The sequence below is a fragment of the Syzygium oleosum genome, unplaced genomic scaffold (assembly GCF_021117445.2).
Source record: "Syzygium oleosum isolate NSW1041296 unplaced genomic scaffold, Sole_v2.1 Sole_v2.12, whole genome shotgun sequence".
Lineage (NCBI taxonomy): Eukaryota > Viridiplantae > Streptophyta > Magnoliopsida > Myrtales > Myrtaceae > Syzygium > Syzygium oleosum.
In genome coordinates, this window is record NW_026607496.1 from 5,873,649 (window position 1) to 5,888,745 (window position 15,097).

Below are 15,097 nucleotides of genomic sequence, written 5' to 3' on the forward strand. Positions count from 1 at the left end.
GGAAAATGGGGGAAAGACTCCATTTAGCTTTCAATCTGAAATAAAGAAAATTTGGTTGGTAGGCCTTGGCCCAAGTCGCATTCGACTTTGAGAACTTCAGTGCAATACAGATTATAGAACATTTCTTCTATGCAAGACGCACCCATCTCTTCGAGTGAATGCCCTTTCTAGCTTCTGAATTCTTCCACCGAATGTAGGCAATATTTTTCTTAATGGCTAAACAAATGGATATGGGTATTATGAAAACGGACATCGCATAGGCGGGCAATGCCTGAACAGCAAGGCTGCCCTCAACTTGACTGCTAAACAAGGAGTAACAGATGGAAAATCCCATTCATCATGACATTAATTTGTAATTAGACCTTCCCATGGGCCTTGTAGCGAAATTCTCGACAGCTTGCTAGGTGCGAGACCAATTTGGATGGGCTCAAGAAATTGTATTTATTTATAAACTCTATCTGACCAGGTCTTGTTTCAATGCTTGTATAAAACCCATGATCACTTTTCAAGGATCTGGCAAAGCTAATGGTGTCCAATCACTTACTCCTACCACACAAGCCAGACTTCATTTCAGTTCGTTTAATTACTTGTTTTCTTCTTTACTTTTTCTTTTGGTACAACATATGAACCCACCTGGTTGCTGTAGAAGAACATCCTGCAACACATATATCGGATTTCAAATAGTTAGAGTTACAACCGAAGTGGATGCAAGAGACTCTTCTCTTTGCATCCTCTGTTATTGCGTTTTTAAATAAGCCAAAAGCATTTGAACCGAAGGGTGGGAAAACATGAAATCTCTTCATCGTAACGGCATTTCGAAGAAACGAAGCGATGGATGACTGATCGTAATGGGGTTGCGGGGTTGCATGAGGAAAGAATGGAAAGAGATAGCCGAGCCACCGGACAAATTAGAAACGTGTTCCGCGTGCTCTCGGTCCTAACACTGAGGCAGATCAGGAGGAGGCGGAGGCAATGTCGATGACAGGGTGGGCCCGTTCTCGACTACGAAAGCCGTCGCCAGTCCCATCGCCAAGTGGCTGTCCAGATGACAGTGCAATATCCACACACCTATAGAATACACAAAAAGTTGAGATACATTAATCTACCTGTTTAGAGTGATTAAAATAATCATGATTTTTCAGTATGTTATATTTTGCGTTCATCATCGAACTGGTCTAAAGGATTTGTTGAACCGTCACTATCCTTCAACTCGTCCCGTCTAATATTCTGACACCCTACCCTGGAAAACATTCATGCTTGCAAATACAAAAATGTGAGTTCAAGCCAAATGATATCAACGTATGAACCGTCACTATGAAGGACAAAATACAATGGTTGACAGGTTAACTTAAATATAATGATTACATTGCTTCATGTTTCGTGGATTTAGTCCCTTTTATCTTGCTTAATTACTCCCAAGAAAAGGTTCTATGTATCCGCTACACTTGCAACTGATCATTGATCATACTTGATTATCTTCTTTTTTGGCTAGGAAATAATCATGCTTAGATTAAACCCTATATAATTACTCGATTACACTAGTCAATCATACTTAAACAAACAATAAATCCCTCTTTGGACCCCAACGATATTCTAACATTATGATTTTACGTGGTATATGCTATCATAATTAATATAATGAAAGAGAGAATACTATTACCTGGATTATTTGCTTGGAATCTGATGGCAGCCCAACCACCCACGGGCACACCGATCGTGTTACGTATCACTGGGTTGAAGAGATTGAATTTCTTCCGATCCTGGACTGGGTTGAAGTTCCCGAACCCTTGTCCCACCACGTGGAAGTTGTAACCGTGCAAGTGCATAGGGTGATTCTCCGCGCCGATGATGGTTGTGTCCTGGAACACGATCTCAACCGTTGCGTTGTACTTCACTTGCTTCACCCTTGTGCTCCGGGGAGCGAATGCCAACGTTAGGTTGTTGCTGTTGGCAGGGTTCGTGTAATCGAAGTTAAGCGGCGGCTGGTCGGGGAAATCAGTGGTGTAGATCCCTTTGACGTTGAAGAAGTGCGCTTGCAAGAGGGACAGGCTTGTCGGGGATTGGAACGACGCGTTGTTCATGTTTGCGGACAACCGGAGGGAGGGAATATTGGGGATCAACTTACACGTGGCTGTCGGCCCGCACGGGGAGAGGCTCAGTCCAACTGTTATGAACATTTGCTCGTCCACCTTAGTCGGCACCCTCATCCAATTCGAGCTCCCCCTGAGGCTGGTCAAGGAGGAGGAGAACTTGTGGGCTGTGGGGGTGTCATTGAGGGCCGGCAAGAAAGGCATGATCGGGCTCGTGTAGGGCAGCTTGTTGTAAACGAGGATCCCAGTCGTGGTGCTGTTATCAGGCGGCGGTGCGTTTTGGGCGCTATCATATGGGCGGGCCGCCATGTAGTAGGCCCCCGGGGTCTGGTTTGTGGTGAGGAGCACGTCAACCGTTTGGCCCGGGGCCAGGACAGCGACGTTGGTGACGTAGGGGTCGGTGTATGAGGCGTCGACAGCGACGACAGTGAATCTGTGATTGGCTATCTTGAAGAAGAGTTGGTTATTGAGTGCAGCATTGATTATGCGAAGCATGTAGGTCTTCCCATGCACTGCCTTTACCTTGTAGGTGTCTGCGCAGGAAAACAAACGTGTCTAATTATTAATTATCGATAAACCACCAATTAAAATTTCTCTGACCTTTGTTCCATTTCAACATTCCTCTGAACCTTGTGCAATTATTTTTAATCATCAAGGTGATATGAAGGAGAAAGATGCGGTATGTTGTTCGTGGTTGCTTACGCTTTTTGGAGCAAGGATAGAGATCTCCGGGCCTTCCATTAATGGTGAATGCATCTGAATTGCTAGGCGGCACGCCGAGAGCCTGTGCCTGGTTCTGCAGATCGATCACATTTCCGTTCCACCACTCTCCTGTGATACCACACATTTAACAGCTTGTCAAGCTTATATTGAAAGAGATTAATTCTGGAAAAATCGAGTCTAGCAAACTTAATTTGATTATCATGTTGACAAATCATCCAATCATGGAATCCGCTTTCTTTGACTAGTCTAGAATTTGGGTGAAGAGTGATACCTAAAATAATAGGAAATTCTTTGTGGGGTGTGGGAAATGGGTAGTGACCCGACTTGGGGAGGATGATGAGAGCGCCGTAGACGGTGGTGCGGAGCAACGAGACGTGAGCATGCCACCAGAGCGTGCCTTCCTGTTTAGTGATAGTAAATTTTTGGATATAACTATGTCCGGGACGTATCGGACACTGCGTAATATAATTCGGTCCATCTGCCCAACTACTCAATAGTTGAAACACTCCGTGCCTGCGTAAGTCAAGCTAAGTGTCATCATTAGCAACTTTAGGGGACAAAGATGAAGATGAATGACATCGCAAAGGAGCCACTTGGGAAGTTCATCGGGACAAAGGTGTTTATTTCCCCCATTATTCTGATACTCATTTATTTTAAGCGAATAGCTCACCAATTCGCGGGTGAGGTGAAGTCTCATGATCGTACGTCATCAACAATGGTTTAGTAAAAAGGCAATTTGCTGATTCCATCTTTCTTTGTCTCGTTAACAATTATAAACAGCTGGAAGGCAATGAAAGAAAACAACAGAAAAGAAAGACTATCCTTGTACTTTGTCAAGGTCAAACTTCCTGTGCATATGTAGTTTATTTGACGCAGTTGCATGGTCAAAACTGCTTACCAGTGAATAGTGACGTTGTATTGGGACTTGTTTAAGACATGAACGACGAGGGTGTCACCTTCCGTGACTCGAATCGTTGGGCCAGGAAGAGCTCCATTCACTACAGTGATGACATGTTTCTGGCATAATCTCCTCACCGTCACGTTCTCCACCTGAAACAAAACATTGCACCCATATATGAACACCCCCTTGAGTGGATAATTGAGAGGAAAGTCAATTCTAGATAAGAGAGCATCGACGTGATGAATGAAATTGATCATTGAAAGGGAGAAAATTACTCCCGTGCCAGCTTTTCTTTTTCGTGCAATCAAAGTTTAATCCATGCTTTCGCAGTCAGGGGACACCTGGTCATCAAGAAGTGAGACTATACAGACTCCGAATGCTACTTCGATATAGTTATTCCCAGAGAACTAAGAGATAGATAAATGAGCGATCAAATTAGGTCTTGCATGCATAACAAAATCATGCTGCACACAAAAAAGACTGGATAGAACAAGAATATAAAACGGGTCGGCACATAAGACCCTCGTGGTGGTAAGTACATAGTTGGAAAAGAAGTTCTAAAAGGAGGAAAGCACGTTACATTGAATATGTGTTCCACAATCGCAGCTGAAGCCGTCGAAGACATAACTCCAAGAGCAAGAGCCCATGCAAGCAGAAACACAGCTTGTTGTCGCGCCATCGTTTGGTACAAGCTTTTTGCAGGTCACATAATGTTTCGACGATGGCGTTCGTGTTTGAATCACAAACCGTCCCAGGTTTCCTCTGGGGAACGTGATGTGCACATCCATAATCTTATACCAATCAAACTTTGTTGCGATTGGGAAAGGCTTCGATGGTGATTTTTTTTTGTTTTTTTTGTCATGAATAATGACAATGCAGATCATGGACTTATTCTCAAGCTCTCACCCGGTTGCGTGAGGACATTAATTAAATGGAGAAAGGGTCCCTGCTGAGGGTGTGCTCTCAATGGCGGTAGGACAAACTTCGCTGTCCTGCAGTTTAAATGGCTTCTATTAATAGAAATAAACAAAGATGAACAAGTGAATAAGGAGAAGAGAGCCATGCAACTTATGTTATAGTTTTCGTAACATAGTCGGTCCTTTGAATTGGTTAATCCAACTACGATTAAACAACCTCGGTGTTCTTCTTCTACCTAAACTCAGTTCATTTGAAGGTTCGGATGCAATAGTTTGGTTAACTATGTTAATTTAATTGCTTTTTCATTCTTCTTGAATGGCCGATGAGATCTCATTGTGGTTTGGTGGATATTGACGGGGGAGCCATGTTGAAAAGTTGAGGCTTGTCCCTACGCAATTTTTTTAAAAATTATTTTGAAGGGATAATGATATGGGGCTCCGTTGAATTCTATTTCGAGTTTGAACTCATGTACAAAACCGATTTGAATTGGAGGATTTAAATTGGTTTGTTAAACCAAATGTGTTAGAAAAATCCAGCATAAGCTCAAGTTTGTTTCGGGTAAAATTTGGCATTTTTTGAATATGTTTTTCGAGAAGTCATTTTCTAGGAACATGATAATGTTTTTCAAGATTTCATTGAAATCTGAAATTGAATTGAAAATTATTTTCCTTCAATTGGAATGGAAAGCTTGTTTCTATATATCTACAGAGACGTGCACTATTAGCCAGGGTTTCTCGGGCCTAGCCTTTGTAGACCCTAGCTTGGTCGTTGAGGAATCAGGCCCAACCTTGATGGACCTAGGCTCAGGTGCTAGAGACTTGGATACAAGGCCGGACACCCAAGCATGAGCATGGGGTCCTGGACCTGGTCTCGAGAGACCCGTGCCTGGCCTTTCTAGACCTAGGCTTAGTCGTTAATCACTTGGGCGTAGGAGTTGGGTACTCAACATGGCCGCCAAGGACCAAAGCATAGCAACAAGGTCTTGGGCCTAGCCACTAGGAACTTGGCCCAGTCTCTGTGGACTTTGTCTTGGGTCCATTGCCTTGAACGTAGGAGTCTGTTACCCTGGTACGAGCACCGACATCCTAGGCTTGACCTCTAGACACCCAAGCTCGGCCTTTGGGGACTAAGGCCGAAGTGCCGGTGACATGGGTGCAAGAGTTGAGTACAGCCATCGGGGACCCGGATGCAGGCACTGGGTTTTAGGGCCCAGCCTTTATGGATTCTTGCTTGGCTCAATAGACTTGGACCTGAGCGCTAGTGACTTCAAGGTGGGAGCTAAGTATTTAGGCATGGTCATGGGGAGTCAGACATGGAACTAGAGCCCTTGGCCCGGCCTTTGAGGACTCAAGCACAGCCTCGATGGCCTAGGGCCCGAGCGCTAGTGATTTAGGCATGGGAGCCAAATATCGAGACACGGCTTCTTGAGACCCAAGCATGAGCATTGGGGTCTTGCACCAAACCTTGAGGGACCTGAGCCCTCAGCCCTTGTGGACCGAGGCCCGGGCACTACTGACTTGGGTGCATGAGCCAAGTACCAGGGCATGGCCCCCGCGAACCCAAGCAAGAGCACCAGATTCCTAAGCATGGCTACTGAGGACCTAGGCACAGGCACCGGGATCTTAGGCCAAGCCTCTGTGGACCCAGGCCTGAGCACTGGTGACATGGGTGCAGGAGCCAGGTACGGCCATTGGGAACTTAAGCATGGGCATTAGGGTCTTGGGCCTAGCCTTTACGGACTCCAGTCTAGTCGTGACGGACCCGAACCAAGGTGCAAGTGGCTTAAAGGCGGGGGCTAGGTACCCAGGCATGGTCGCGAAGACCGAGCTCGGCCTCTGTGGACTCGAGCCCAACCCAATGGACTCAGGCTCCGGGGCACTAGTGACTTGGGCATGGAAGTAGGGTATTGAGTCATGGCCTCCGACGACCCAAGCATGAGCATCAGGGTCTTGGACTCGGGCACGATCTTGATGGACCTGAGCCGGGACATTGGTTAACTTGGGTCTGGGAGTTAGGTACTCGGGCATGGTTGCCATTGACCCAGGCAAGGCACTAGGGTCCTAGGCGTGGCCATCGAGACCCGGGCACACACAACAAGGTCTCGAGCCTAGGCTCAAAAAACCCAAGCCCAGCCTCTTTGCACTTGGGCTCATCATTGATGGCCTTTGTTGTGAAAAGCAAGTGATTTAATAATAAAATAAACATAACAAGAAAATTAATCGGACAACACAGTTACGTCGTTCGGTTGGTGGAACCTACTCGTCGGGAAGATACCCATAGAATTCTCAACCAACACAACAAATATTACAACCGTATTCGAGTCACTTAAATAATCTCAGTGTTTCGCAACCCTGGATCATACCCAATAACTCACAGTATTTTGTCCTCACAATGACTCACAAATATAATCTATTATCCCTCAATCACACAAAGATATTATAAATTTTACCACAAGATTTATTTTCATTACTTTGGATTGCTTCACAGTGGAATTCATAAATAAGCCGCCTCTTGAATGCTCTTCACAACGAAAACACTTCTTATGTGGAAAAGAATTTGATCAAAAATAGAAAATCTCTGTTAAGAATCCTAGTCAATCTAGGAAACCACTCGAACTTGGAGACTTACTTGAATTAGGAATACTTCCTTTTTGGACTTAAGCTTGAGACATATCTTAGTATCGGGTATGGGTGTCGGGGTTCCCGTGCCTAAGCATAGAGTCCCCATGTCCAAGTGTCGAGGTCTTTGATGCAAGCGCCGATGTATAGTCATAATTTGGTAATTAATTTCTGATTCTTAAAAGAGTAAACTATTTTTTGAAATTTTGCATAGCTTTTTGCATAGGTCTAAGGTTTTTCGTTGACTTGTTTTCCTAAATGATTTAAACACAAGAAAATGAGGAAAATTTCCATCAAACAAATGAAGCTTGAATATTAAACAAGGAGTAACAAATGGAAAATCATTTTTATGACATTACTCTATATTAGACCTTTCCATGGGCCTTGTACCTTGATGGGCATGACAAATTACTTGGTGTGAAGACAATATCGATTGTCTTAAGAAATGATACTAATGTATAAAAGTCCAACCCTATGTCCTTTCTAATAAATTTTTAAGAATAAGGTCTTGTCTCAATACAAAAATTTATAAAAGTCGGAGTTTATTTTACGATTGATTTGCAACCCAAGATCGCTTTTCGAAGATCTGGCAAAGCTCATTGGGTGTCCAATCACTTGCTCCAGCCCATCTACTACCCAAGCAAACTTCATTTCCCTCCGCACATCTCCACTTTCAAAGCCACCTCAACCTCTTCCTTCCTACCAGGTTATTGTATTGGAAGACATTGAAATATACAGTTCGGATCTCAATAACTTATAAAGTTACAACCATGGTGGATGCAAGAGACTCTTCACTTTATTTCCTCTTTTATTATGTTTTTACATAAATAGATGGGAAAGAGGTAGGCATTCAGATATATGAAAGACACGAAATCACCAGCCAACGGCGGTGGCAGGGTCAAATAAGGAATGTATTTGAACCAAAGGTTGAGAAAACATGAACTCGCTTCAGTGTATTGGCATTGTCGAAGCAATGAAGCTAGAGATGACTGTGTATCACAATGGGGTTGCACGAAGAAAGAATGGAAAAATTAAATATAGCGTGTTCAGTGTACTCTCGGTCCTAACATTGAGGCAGATCAGGAGGAGGTGGAGGCAATGTCGACGACCGAGTCGGCCCATTCTCGACGACAAAAGCCGTCGCTAGTCCCAGCGGCAAGTGGGCGTCCAGGTGGCAGTGCAATATCCATACACCTGCATAATTTACAAAAGGAATGAGATACAATAATCTTTTTGTTTGGGGTGATAAAATGTAATTATTTTTCAGTAAGTTATATTTTGAATTCATCATTGAAATGGTCTAAGGGATTTGTTGCACTGTCACTATCCTTCAACTCATTCCATCTAATATACCAAACTCATTCCTTTACCAACTCCCTCCCACTGAGAAACATCCATGATGTAAAAGTTGAAGCCACACGATATCCGTAACTAGGAATTGGTAAATGACACAGACAAGGGGATGACATGTTACATGTGATTGCAGAATGCATATGGTTGAAAAGTTAACTTAAAGATAATGATTAGCTTGCCCGATGTCTCGCAAACTTAGTCCCTTGTATCTTGCTTAATTTCTTACGAGAAATGGCTCTATGTGGTCGCTACATTTGCAAGTGATCGTTGATCATGTTTGGATTAAACCCTATATAATTACTCAATGACGAACTATATCGACTTCTGAAAAAGACGAACCGTCCCATGTTTTGTTTTTGTGAAAAGATTATTATGTCTAGTCTTTTTTTCCAAACACTAATCAATCATACTCTTAAGAAACAATAAATTTTACTCCATATAGTATTTACTTTCATTAATATTACCTGGATTATTTGCTCGGAATCTGATGGCAGCCCAACCTCCCACGGGCACAGCGACCGTGTTACGTATCACTGGGTTAAAGAGATTGTACTTCTTCCGATCCTTGACCGGGTCGAAGTTCCCGAACCCTTGTCCCACCAAGTGAAAATTGAAGCCGTGCAAGTGCATAGGGTGATTCTCTGCGCCGATGATGGTCGTGTCCTGGAACACGATCTCGACTGTCGCGTTGTACTTCACTTGCTTCACCCTTGTGCTTTTGAGCACGAACGCCAACGCTGTGCTGTTGCTGTTGGCGGGGTTCGTGTAATCGAATTTCAGCGGAGGCTGGTCGGGGAAATCGGCGGTGTAGATCCCTTTCACGTTGAAGAAGTGTGCTTGCAAGAGGGACAGGCTTGTGGGGAATTGGAACGACGCGTTGTTCATATTTGCCGACAACCGGAGGGTTGGGACATTCGGGAGAAGCTGACACGTGGCATTGGATCCGCACGGGGAGATGCTCAATCCGATGGTCACGAGCATTTGCTCGTCCAGCTTAGTCGGCACCGGCATCCAGTTCGGGCTCCCCACGAGGCTGGTCAAGTTGCTATAGAACTTGTGGGCCGTCGGGGTATCGTTGAGTGCCGGCAGGAGAGGCATGATTGGGCTTGTGTAGGGAAACTGGTCGTAAATGAGAATCCCAGTCGTGGTGGTATTATCGGGCGGCGGAGCATTTTGGGCGCTAACATACGGGCGGGCTGCCATGTAGTAGGCCCCCGGGGTCTGGTCTGTGGTGAGGAGCACGTCGACTGTGTGGCCCGGGGCAAGGACGACGACATCGGTGACGTAGGGGTCGGTGTATGAGGCATCGACGGCGACGACGGTGAACTTGTGATTGGCTATCCTGAAGAAGAGTTGGTTATTGAGTGCAGCATTGATGATGCGAAGCATGTAGGTCTTTCCATGCACCACCTTCAGCTTGTAGGTATCTGCGCGAATAGAGAAAAAAGTATCAAATATCAACAAACCAACAATCGAATTTTCTCTGAACTTTGTTCAAGTTGAAATTGCAGTATGTTGTTGTAATTGCTTACGCTTTTTGGAGCAAGGATAGAGATCTCCGGGCCTTCCATTGATGGTGAATGCATCTGAAATGTTAGGCCCCACGCCAAGCGCTTGGGCCTGGTTCTCTATATCAATCACATTTGCGTTCCACCACTCTCCTGCAGTACCATGTAAATCATTTAACAGCTTGTCAAGTTTCCATAGAGAAAGTGATCTGTTACAGCATAGTCGAATCTAGCAAACTTAATTTGATCATCATGTCGACAAATTATACAGTCATGGAATTCGCGTTCCATGACTAGTCTAGTCTGGTTGATTACTCAGTCAAGTACTTAACCAAGAATCATGAACGCAGAAATGGTTTTACCGGTTCTTGTAGATCCATTTGATGATATAGAAAGATGTTTTACTCGGATGAAACAACTTTTTGGGATATATACATTAAATATTGGGGAAAGAGCAATATACCTAGAATAATCGGAATTTGTTTGTGAGGTGTGGGAAATGGGTAGTGACCCGACTTGGGGAGGATGATGAGAGCACCATAGACTGTGGCGCGGAGCAACGAGACGTGAGAATGCCACCAGAGCGTGCCTTCCTGTTTAGTGATGGTAAATTTGTAGATATAACTGTGTCCGGGATGTATGGGACACTGCGTAATGTAATTCGGTCCATCTGACCAGCCACTCAATAGTTGAAACACTCCATGCCTATAGGAATTGAGCAAAGTGTCATCTTTGTCGACTTTAGGGGAAAATATAAACAGTGAATATAAACAACATTTCGCAAAGTAGCACTTGGGAAGTTCATCAAGACAAAGTTTTTTTTCCCCAATTTTCCCATTTTTTTATTTAATTTAAGCAAATCTAGTTGACAAACTCGTGGGCGAGGTGAGGTCTCATAGTCGCATGCCATCGTAAGCAATTGCTCAAAAAGCAATTGCTCATTCCATCTTTCTTTACCTTGTTAACCATAAAAAAACAGCTGGAACGTCATGATAGAAAACAACATAAAAAGAAAAAAGCTGTTGTTTTACTTTGTCAAAGTCAAACTTCCTGTTCGTATGTCAGATTTTTCATGCAGTTCTATAGTCAGGATTGATTACCAGTGAATAGTGATGTTGTACGGGGACATGTTGTGGACACGAATGACGAGGGTGTCACCCTCCGTCACTTGAATCGTTGGGCCGGGAAGAGTTCCGTTCACTGCAGTGATCACATGCTTCCGGCATAATTTACTCACCGTCACGTTTTCCACCTGAAACAAATCACGTTGTACATGAGCACCATTGGATAGAACAGGAACACAATACGGGCCGATGTTTAAAACCCTCGTCCGTTAAAGTACAAGTTGCGTATAGCTGGAAAAGAAGCAGTAAAAGGAGGAAAAGCACGTTACATTGAATGTGTGTTCCACGATTGCAGCTGAAGACACAGCTACAAGAGCAAAAGCCCATGCGAGCAGAAACACGGCTTCTTGTCGTCGTGCCATTGTCCGGCGAAAGCCTTTCGAAGGTCTTGCAATGCTTCGACGATGCACGAAATAGAGAGGATGCGTCCGTATTTAAATCACAAGCCATCGTTAGGTTTCTTCAAGGAACGAGAAGTGCACGTCCATATTTTATATTAACAAGACTTTCTTAACCTCTCGCACGTTTGCGTGAGGACATTAATCAAATGGAGAAAGGGTCCTGAGGGGTGTGTTCTCCATGGCGGTAGCCCAAGCTTCGCTGTCTAGCAGTTTAAATGGCTTCTATCATATGATAAATTATCATATAGAAATATAAACAAAGAAAATAGATAACCAAGTGGATAAGGAGTGAAACATGGTACTAAGTTATAGTTTCTTGACATAGCTGGTCCTTTGAATTGGTTAATTCAACTACGACCAAAGAACCTCCAAGTTCCAATTATATCATTTTACTTCAGTTCATTCGAAGGTTCGCATGCAATAATTTAGGAGAAAATTATCTAAAAGTCATAAACTTATTGTATTTTTGCCAATACAATCATAAATCTTTCAATTTTACCAATTGACCCCTGAACCTTTTCACAATTGAGTCCATCCGGCCAAATTTGGCTGAAAATTGTTGATGTGGATGGCGGCCGTCCGATGTGGCACCGCCGGCGCTGATGTGGACAGTTTTTAATAATATTTTATTATTTTTTTGATATTTTGATAATACCGGCGAGAGTACCTCGCGTGCCTTGGCAATCTCGTCCTTGCGAGGCGAACCTCGCTCGGTTAGCGAGGTCAGCCCTCGCCAAATCCAATGAGGGTGAGCCTCACCGGCTCTCCTTGTGGCCGGTCACCGGCCATCAAGGAGGCCGGTGACCACAGAGGAAGAAGATGAAAAAAAAATAGAGAAAGAAAAGAAAAGAAAGAAAAATTTAAACAGTTAATGTCAAAAGAATAATAAAATATTATTAAAAATTATTTACGTTAGTACCGCGCGGTGCCACGTAGGACGGCCAATGTCCATATCTGCGATTTCGAGCCAAAATTGGCCAAATGGACTCAATTGGCAAAAGGTGAAAAGGTTTATGACTGAATTGGAAAAAAGTGCAATAGGTTTTGGACTTTTTATACAATTTTCCCAAGTTCCAAATTCCAATTATATGATTTTACTTCAGTTCATCCGAGGGTTCGGATGCAATAAATTGCTTAATTGAGTTTTTTTATCAAGAGATGTCTCCTAGTAGCTTGGTGGATGTATAGATGTGGGAGCCATGTTAGAAAGTTGAGGCTTGTCCCCACACATTTCCATTCTGTGGGCCTATTGCTTACATATTGTATAGTTGGGAGGAGCCTATCATATGAAGTTGCATTCAAATCTCACGGAGATCATTGACCTTCGCTAAAACAAGAATAATGGAATACAGTTGTTCAATTATGCATGGAAAACCCGCTTAATATAAAAATATATAGTGATGGGCACATTGAATAGTCAATCAAAAGTTTAGCTAGGGAATATCTTTCACTAGTCTTCGAAAAAGAAAAAAAAAATCTTCTACAGATCCTCAAGCAAAACGAGAAAAGGGGAGGGGGGGTTGGGGTGGGGGTGGGGGGGGAAGAATTGAAAAAAAACAAGATAAATTACATTTTTGTTGTGAAGCCAAGCCGATCGAACACAATAAATGTTGAAGGTAAAATCGCACGACCTATTTACGTTGTTCATAGCTTGATGCAACATGTTTACGCTGTTTACGGTTGATGTAACTTACGTTCATGGAGAGAAACTTCTTGAATCTCGACACCTTTGAAAAACTTTACAGCCAAGTTTCTTCATTTTTTTTTTTATTATCTCACAAAGATTAGACGATACTCATATTGTATAGAACCCTCGCTATATATAGACCAAGTCAGATTCAAACTCACTTCTATGCTCTTTGCACACTTTACCGATTTTGTCATTCTTTACCAAATCAAGGCTTACTAAAGAAACGAAGCTGAATATTCACAAGTTGGCTAATAACTCAATTGAAAATGACTCTCTTTGAATCATCGAACATCTTCTTGGCGGGGTGAAAACCACGGGGAGCGAGTCAAATTTGGTTTGTTTTCCTTATAACATTTATTCTTCAATATTAATCACTCGTTAACACTTTTTACTTTTTCATATTTCAATAGCTTTTAGGGTATTAAAAATATGTCTCGAGTTAGATCCCATAAAATAAAACCTATCCAAGTAAGTTTACTAGTTTGAGTAAGTTTTCTAGCTTGTGTAGTTTCTTAAATTGAGTAGATTCCTTAAAAGGGTTTTCCTATTTTGGATACAAATATTGTAGATTTAAAAGATGAAATTCTACCGGATTATTAGACTCTAGAGCAGGCAAGAGGAGTGTTATAATTTTCTCTCTACGAGTTTCTGAGTGAGTTTTTTGTGAGAGATTGTGAGACAACAGTTGTGACCTTGATCTAGACGTAATATAGGTTTGATAAACACTTGAGCGATTGTAAACTTCATATTCTCTAGATTTATAATGGATCTCTTGATTACTAGCTCTCCCCATAGAATAAGTATCGACATTTGGACAGAATCATATAAGTATCAGGTATTTATCATTCTTTTTTTATTTATATGGTACTTTCTTTTTCTCACTTTAGACTTGAATTGCACGATCCTAAACTTCCACATAATTTTCACAACAATTGGTATCAGAGCTAGAGCTTGGGTCGCTAGAGTTTATTTGGAGTTTTTTTTTTTTGGTCTTATCATGGCCTAGAAATGTTGCGCTTGTGATACATATAGAGCAAGACTTAATATTGAGAAGTTCAATGAGAGTAACAACTTTGAGTTATGGAGCATTAGGATGCATGCCCTATCAACCACCAAGGTTTGGCCAAGGCGTTGGATGGCAAGTATAAATAGTCGGATTTGATGAAAGATCTCGATAAGTTAGGTTGATAAAGAAGGCGAAAAGCATGATCCTGTTGAATCCATCGGATGAGGTGTTGATTGAAGTGGCCAAAGAGAAAGATGTCGCAACATTGTGGGAAGAATTTGAGTGAGTCTATTTGATGGAGAGTTTGAATAATCACTTGTATATGTTGAAAGGGATGTTTTAATTCCGACTAGTTGAAGGTGCATCCACCAGAGCTCATTTTGATGAGTTTAACAAATTCATTGTTGGTTTGAAGAACATTAATGAAGCCTTTCCTGATGAGAAACAAAGCATCATCTTGATGGCATCTCTATCGGATTCATTTGAGTACTTTATTGATTCATTGCTATAGGGGCACATAACAATTAAGAGGTAAAGATTGGTTATCTGAAGTAGAGACAAACGCATAGGGTCTAGAGGTAGCAGATGGAAGAGCTATTGTAATTCAAGGTCCCTACTTAGGAAACATCGATGTTATCATCAGATGAAGTGGGCACTATAGGAGAGGTTGCTCGAAATACAAGGGTAAAGGAGTTAAGATGGAGTCTATATGGGATGATAGTGCAGTTACTGTAAAATCAAAACATGACAGGTCAGTTTAAAGTT

At 42.6% G+C, this 15,097-nt stretch overlaps 2 protein-coding genes across 3 annotated transcripts; both read right to left on the minus strand.

The window, feature by feature from the left end:
* Positions 1-653: 653 nt before the first annotated feature.
* On the minus strand, positions 654-4,472 carry LOC115672367 (laccase-7-like). Of its 2 annotated transcripts, none has more exons than XM_030594168.2 (6): positions 4,295-4,472; positions 3,712-3,863; positions 3,133-3,326; positions 2,793-2,921; positions 1,661-2,623; positions 654-1,068 (listed from the first exon to the last, which is right to left on the minus strand). In XM_030594168.2, the coding sequence occupies exons 1-6, from the start codon at positions 4,391-4,393 to the stop codon at positions 938-940; spliced, it is 1,668 nt and encodes a 555-aa protein (XP_030450028.1). In that variant the 5' UTR covers positions 4,394-4,472; the 3' UTR covers positions 654-937. The 2 variants fall into 2 exon arrangements, with proteins under 2 accessions (XP_030450028.1, XP_030450026.1); XM_030594166.2 differs by having other exon boundaries at positions 3,085-3,326.
* Positions 4,473-8,140: 3,668 nt separating this feature from the next.
* On the minus strand, positions 8,141-11,597 carry LOC115672368 (laccase-7-like). Its single transcript, XM_030594169.1, has 6 exons — positions 11,505-11,597; positions 11,212-11,363; positions 10,575-10,816; positions 10,136-10,264; positions 9,068-10,030; positions 8,141-8,444 (listed from the first exon to the last, which is right to left on the minus strand). Exons 1-6 carry the CDS (start codon positions 11,595-11,597, stop codon positions 8,314-8,316), a joined length of 1,710 nt encoding a protein of 569 aa, XP_030450029.1. The 3' UTR covers positions 8,141-8,313.
* Positions 11,598-15,097: the final 3,500 nt, after the last annotated feature.